Source organism: Cornus florida, unplaced genomic scaffold (assembly GCF_030987335.1).
Source record: "Cornus florida cultivar Cherokee Brave unplaced genomic scaffold, ASM3098733v1 CherokeeBrave_3.0.0_Hap2_Chr07, whole genome shotgun sequence".
Taxonomy (NCBI): Eukaryota; Viridiplantae; Streptophyta; class Magnoliopsida; order Cornales; family Cornaceae; genus Cornus; species Cornus florida.
Genome location: NW_026775577.1, coordinates 27,004,706 through 27,010,522, shown reverse-complemented (window position 1 = coordinate 27,010,522; position 5,817 = coordinate 27,004,706). Strand labels below are relative to the sequence as shown.

The window sequence follows — 5,817 nt, the reverse complement described above, 5'->3', positions numbered from 1 at the left end:
GAGAATTAGACTATGGAATGGCCGTTGATAACAACTATGAGCTAACCATTCATTAGATAGGCTACAGAAGGATGATCTCCTTGAAGCTTTTAGAATACTAGCAATGGATTCAAACCGCTTCGTCTGTGATGATGGTGAGTTTCTGAAAATTCTATTCTCTCTCTCATGCCGTATATAGTAAATAAAAGAGGCTAGGGTTAGACGACAGACCCCAACCACAAGAGAGTCTTGATTCCAATGTTGGCATGCCCAATTAACAAACTGGTCCCAATTGTTGCTCAATGTTTACGTAGTATCTACACCTTTCTTGAATAAACCTTCAAATAAGTGAAACAAATTCAAATTCAAAAATGAGGTGGGAGTGACACTCGAGTAGTACTGAACATAGGGAACATTGGAAAATTTTCTTGGCCTCTTACATTAAGTAGACACAGTTATGTGCACGCTTGCATCTTAGTATCTCCGGTATAGCAACAATATATATAGTACCCAAAGTCAATGGGTATTATAGTACTCCTCGGGTACCAAGAAATATTACAATGTCCTAGGCCAACCATCATGTGACACATCAATAAATAAGTCACATATGTGTAAGCTTTATTCAACATTTTATTGATGTGTCACACATATTGATTAGCCGGAATCATGTACTAATTTTTGGGTAAAGAAGATGAACTGAAAGAAAATTCAGAATCCCCATCCCTTTCACTCACCATCAAACAGGACAAAGGTTCTCATGAGTTGCAGCACTGTGCTGTTGTGGCCACACTTTATTCTATGTTTTTTTGTTATACTGAAAGTGTTTTCAAGCATATTACTCTTTAGGAAAATTTCTACCCTCCCACTAACACAAATTCCTCCATGCTCTTTTGGTTGCATCCACACTTTGTTCTATTCTTTTTACACTTGAATTCAATCTAAAGTTTAGCTTATGATCAACAAATAGCTACACTTGGAAAGAACAACAGAATCTATATATACTCTATCTCATAGATACATACAGAATGATGTAGAAAGTCGTATTCAACGAAAATCATATGTAAAGCTTGGAGGTAGATTTTTCATATCTTTCGAGATCCACCCTACGATATGGAATAGAAAAGCCAAAACGGTCTTTCAAGCATTTAGTACTAATTTATAGAAACGTTTTATCAAATTTAAACACCAATATTGATGGTTGAAAAAAAAAAAAAAAAAAAAAAAACAGGTGCAACATAACAATCTAAAGATGTAACTTCCAAAAATAAGCATGAAAACTCTAAGACAGCTTCATGGTGTTTGTCATCATGCTCATAAACTCATCCATGTCGATCAGTCCATCCCCATCAGTGTCCACTCCTCTCACCATTTTACGACACGCCTCCAAGCTGCACCTCTCTCCCAGCTTCCTCATAACCTCCAGCAGTTCCTCTGCGCTTATCTTCCCATTTCCATCCAAATCAAACACGCGAAACGCCCTCTGAATATCACTCGTCTTCACCCCACCTCCCCGGTTATGCACTTCCATGAACTCTTTGAAGTCGATGAATCCATCTCCGTCAGTGTCAATGGCCTCAAACACCTTGGACACTTCACTCCCCTCGTTTCCTCTCCCCAGTGCCCTCAGTGCTAACTTGTACTCTTCGCGAGAGATCTTCCCGTCTTTATTGATGTCGAATTTGTTGAACACCCCTTTCATTTCTTCTACATTTGGCTGGAAAACCTTTGAGAAGCTAGGGCTTTGTCTCTGTTTGGAGAGGCTTGATTGGGTTGGTTTCAGTGAGACCTTCCTCGAAAGGCCATTTTGGAAATTCAGAAAACTCAAACTTGACATTCTCTAATGCTGCTGTAGCTGATGCAATAAAAAAACTATTAACAATGATGTGAATTTGAATTTTGAACTTGGTACCAGCCTTCTTTATATACAAGTTTATGATTCTTCTGGGCTTTTTATATTCTCAATAATGAATAACTTTTTTGTACAACTTGAGGCAAAATTCCATCAAGTGCATGAACATCAAAGAAGCAATGGACAATATAACATTTTCTACTCCACAAGTTGCACTTTCTTTTCCAGATTCTGCCTCCATCCTTTCTCTCCACAAGTTATCCGATCGCCGCCCATAAAGCGAAAGATACTTCCTATAATGTTTCTTGATTTGGAAAACAATGGGAATTAAACAGAATTTGGTCATGGTGGTTTCCTCTGCTAGCTCTAATTCTTTGTACATATTATGTGCGTATATCGATCATGTAGAAGACATAAGGGACAGATCAACTCTCAGTTTGAGCCTCTATCCACTCTTATAGGAACAGACCATTTTGGACACTTCAACCATGCATTTTCACACTCATGGCTCTGCAAACCCTAATTGAAACAAATTGTTTTTGAGGTTTCATGTTGAACTACCAAAACTTTCATAATAACGACCAACAGGCTGGTGGCCTAGCGGTATCAGACCCCTACTTTCCAATGAGAGGTCAGGGTTCGAATCTCATTAGAGGCATGTATGTGCAAGTAACAACTAAAAACAAAAGAAGACTTTCATAATAACGTACTCAAAATTAAAAACAAAACCTAAAAATTCTGATTGCTAATTCACAATCTTGATTGGTAATAATCCTGCAAAGGTCTTACTCTGTGCTTCTTGGTCATCATCTACACCAATTAGTTCTCTGCCTCTGTTTGCTTGTAACACCCAATCTGTTCTCATCAAGGCAAGGACCATTAGAAGAGCACACACCAGCTGGGCCGCAACCAGGCCCAACCAGAGGCCCAGTAATCCCATATCCATCACAAAGCCCATAAAAACTGCAATAGGGAACCCAACTCCGTAAAAGGATCCCAAATTTATATTAGCACCCAAACTTGGCCTGGCACTACTCCTCAACACCCCACAACCAGTGGTCTGAGGGCAGTTCCCTAGCTCACACAACCCCACCACCGGCAATGCCGTCGCCGTCAACGTTAGAATCGCCTCGTCAATGGTAAAAACCCGTCCCCAAGCGTTCCGCATCGACATCATGAATGACATAGCAATGCAACCATTGAAAATGGAGCATGAAAGTGCAACTAGAGATGAAATCCTGGCTTTCCTCGGTTGGTTTGCTCCTAACTCGTTCCCAACCCGTGTTGACGCGGCTAAACTCATCGACGAAGGGAAGATGTAAGCAAATGAAGTTGCCTGGAGCAAGAGAGTTCAAAGTGGTTAGCGAGTGGATTGATTATTCGTTACATAAAATAAAATAAAAAATAGAAAAAGTTGCCTGCAAGAGAATTCCCATGGCTGCCATCGCCTCAGCCGCGTTTGGAAGTATTCCTGACAACACTATCATCAACTCATACCACCACCACTCTAAGCATACAGATACACAGCTAGGAATTGCAAGGCTTATAATTGGTTTCCACTCAGCAAAGCATTGAGTAAGTGACCAACATTGCCATGTTTTTCCTGAAAAAACATATATTGATAGCGAAGTTATTAAAAATGACTTTAAAAAGTTCAACATAGGTAACAGACAAACAGTGTGACGTGTCGAACCATTATTTATATGGGAATAAGATAAATGACGACGGTAATTAATGACATGCCTGAAAAACATAGATACACTAATAGGGTTGCAAGTAGATTGAAATCTGTGATAGCCACCGCCGCCGCGATCCCTCTGATGCCAAGGCCTAGCCGGTGGACAAAGACGTAGCTGACCGGACCATGAAGAGCGAGTGAAAAGCCGGCACTGAGCATGAGAGGGAGAGTTATGTTCTGTGTCCTCAAGTGGATTTTGAGAGGATTGATGAAGGATTGGAAGAGGAGGTCTGGGAGAGAGAAAGCTAGATAGGTAGAGGCAATGGAAGAGATAATTGGGTCTTGGCCGAAAAAGAGAAGGATGGGTTCCATCTTTAGCCACAAGAGAGAGATGGGTATGCAAGCAGAGAGAAGAATTGCAATGGTGCGTTGGAGGGTTTGACACATGAGTGGCCATTGCTTGGCTCCACAAGCTTGAGAAGAGATGGGTTCCATGCCCATGGCTAGGCCTGAGATGACCGAGTAGCCGGTGATGTTGGCGATGCCAAGGGAGAGTGAGCCACCTGCTAAGGCCTCTTTCCCTAATCTCCCCATGAAAAGCATCGATATCGCGGATTTACAGTAGATGAGTAGACCGGTGATGATCATTGGAAAGGCTATGGTGTAGAGCTGTTTGAACTCTTCAACCACCTGAGAAAGAGACATAAAGAGAGAGTCACATTGATTCTTCGCCAAGTAAGATACTTAGATCTCGAACTCTGTAAAAGGGTTAAGTACAAATAGACTCTAAACCCAAACAGACTAACAAGAACCGTTGAGTTAGAGTGATTCTCCAACACATACAAAACTAGATCTCCAACCCTGTCCAAAGGAATTAAGGTACAAATAGACTCCAAATTCAAACGGGCTTGCAATGCCCTTGAGTTACATTGATTGCAAAACACACAAATTAACATACATATATATGTGTGTGTGTGTGAATTAACAGGCAAATAGACTGACCTCGGAAAGGGTCGGTGGCCATCTTTGACATTTTGAGTTTTGTTCATGTAAATATTCATCCTGAGAAGCTTCTTTCAATGTGGGAATCAACAAAGGAGTTGAAATAGGAAGCTCTAGAGAGTTATTTTCCATCTTGTTATATCATAAAAAGTTCACTCTCACCTGTCTTGTAGTTGATTGTTTGGACTTTGGGCCTCGCTAAGAGAAAGGAAAGAAGAAGAAAAGAAAGTAGGAAAATTAATTGAGCCTTAAATATATGCTAACTATAATATATATATATAGAGAGAGAGAGAGAGAGATGTATATATAACTTTTAAAAGAACAAATGACAAGTGATGCATGTGATGAGATCGAGGCTGATCGATGAAAATGGTCAGTTATCAGAACATTCCTTTCTTTACTTGCATCTTCGTAACGCATGAAAGCACCTACCTCAATTCTTAAACACTGTCACAGATCTTCCCTGCACCTGCAACTCTCTCTCTCTCTCTCTCTCTCTCTACATGTATATGCATATATGTTATAACATATGCATGTACATCTCTGTGTGTAGGTTAGTTAGAGTTTGGTGGTGGGGATTGGACGAGTGTGAGCAGGATAAGGTGGAAGCTGGCAGTGAAAAATGGTTTGTCATTTTGCTAAGGAATCTGCTTAGACTATGCCAAGGAAACCTCTTTCTTTTTTCTTTTTCTTTTTTTATTGGAAATTAAGTGCAAGCAAATGCATATGCTCTTTTTCACCTTTTTTTATTAAAAAAAGAGATCATTCAGGTCACAAGTTATGAAACATTTTTTTTGACTTCTCATTTTTCACCTTAGTTGTTGGTTAAGGAAGGCGACAAAAAAAATAATAATAATAATAAGATTCAATTTAATTAATCGAAGGAGAGTATTAAAAGTTAAAACTCACTATATATGATGTCCCAAAACCTCCATCAGCTTCGGCTTGTAAAGAATCTGGGGGTGGTGATACTTTGACATTTCGGGTCGGGTCAACACACCTGTCAAGTCACAACAGACACACCTGAGCTGGTGGGCATTTGCACGTGCCACACATCTTGTAAAAGGGGGTTGGGGAAGGAAAAATCCAGGGGTTGATGGCCCCCCGCGTGACCTTGGACTGGAGTGTGAAAATTTTGGACCATATCTGTGCAAAAGTACAAGGACAAATAATTGAATTAGTTCAGATCAATATGCAAATATCTTGTTCATTTAGCCAGAAAACAGATCATGAAATGAATACCAGAAAAATATTAAGGTAATATTTGATCAAATTTAACTTACAAATTAAAAATATTAAGAGAAAATCA

At 39.8% G+C, this 5,817-nt stretch overlaps 2 protein-coding genes across 3 annotated transcripts; both read right to left on the bottom strand.

Annotated features, from left to right (window-relative positions):
- Positions 1-1,090: 1,090 nt before the first annotated feature.
- Positions 1,091-1,890, bottom strand: LOC132266879 (calmodulin-like protein 30). The gene has a single exon (XM_059767888.1). The coding sequence runs from the start codon at positions 1,811-1,813 to the stop codon at positions 1,259-1,261; it is 555 nt and encodes a 184-aa protein (XP_059623871.1). The 5' UTR covers positions 1,814-1,890; the 3' UTR covers positions 1,091-1,258.
- A 116-nt stretch (positions 1,891-2,006) lies between these two features.
- Positions 2,007-5,346, bottom strand: LOC132266877 (protein DETOXIFICATION 49-like). 2 transcript variants are annotated; one of them, XM_059767887.1, is made up of 5 exons: positions 4,941-5,346; positions 4,509-4,706; positions 3,572-4,196; positions 3,247-3,431; positions 2,007-3,164 (listed from the first exon to the last, which is right to left on the bottom strand). In XM_059767887.1, exons 2-5 carry the CDS (start codon positions 4,638-4,640, stop codon positions 2,574-2,576), a joined length of 1,533 nt encoding a protein of 510 aa, XP_059623870.1. In that variant the 5' UTR covers positions 4,641-4,706; positions 4,941-5,346; the 3' UTR covers positions 2,007-2,573. The 2 variants fall into 2 exon arrangements, with proteins under 2 accessions (XP_059623870.1, XP_059623869.1); XM_059767886.1 differs by having other exon boundaries at positions 4,509-5,346.
- Between the last annotated feature and the right edge of the window lie 471 nt (positions 5,347-5,817).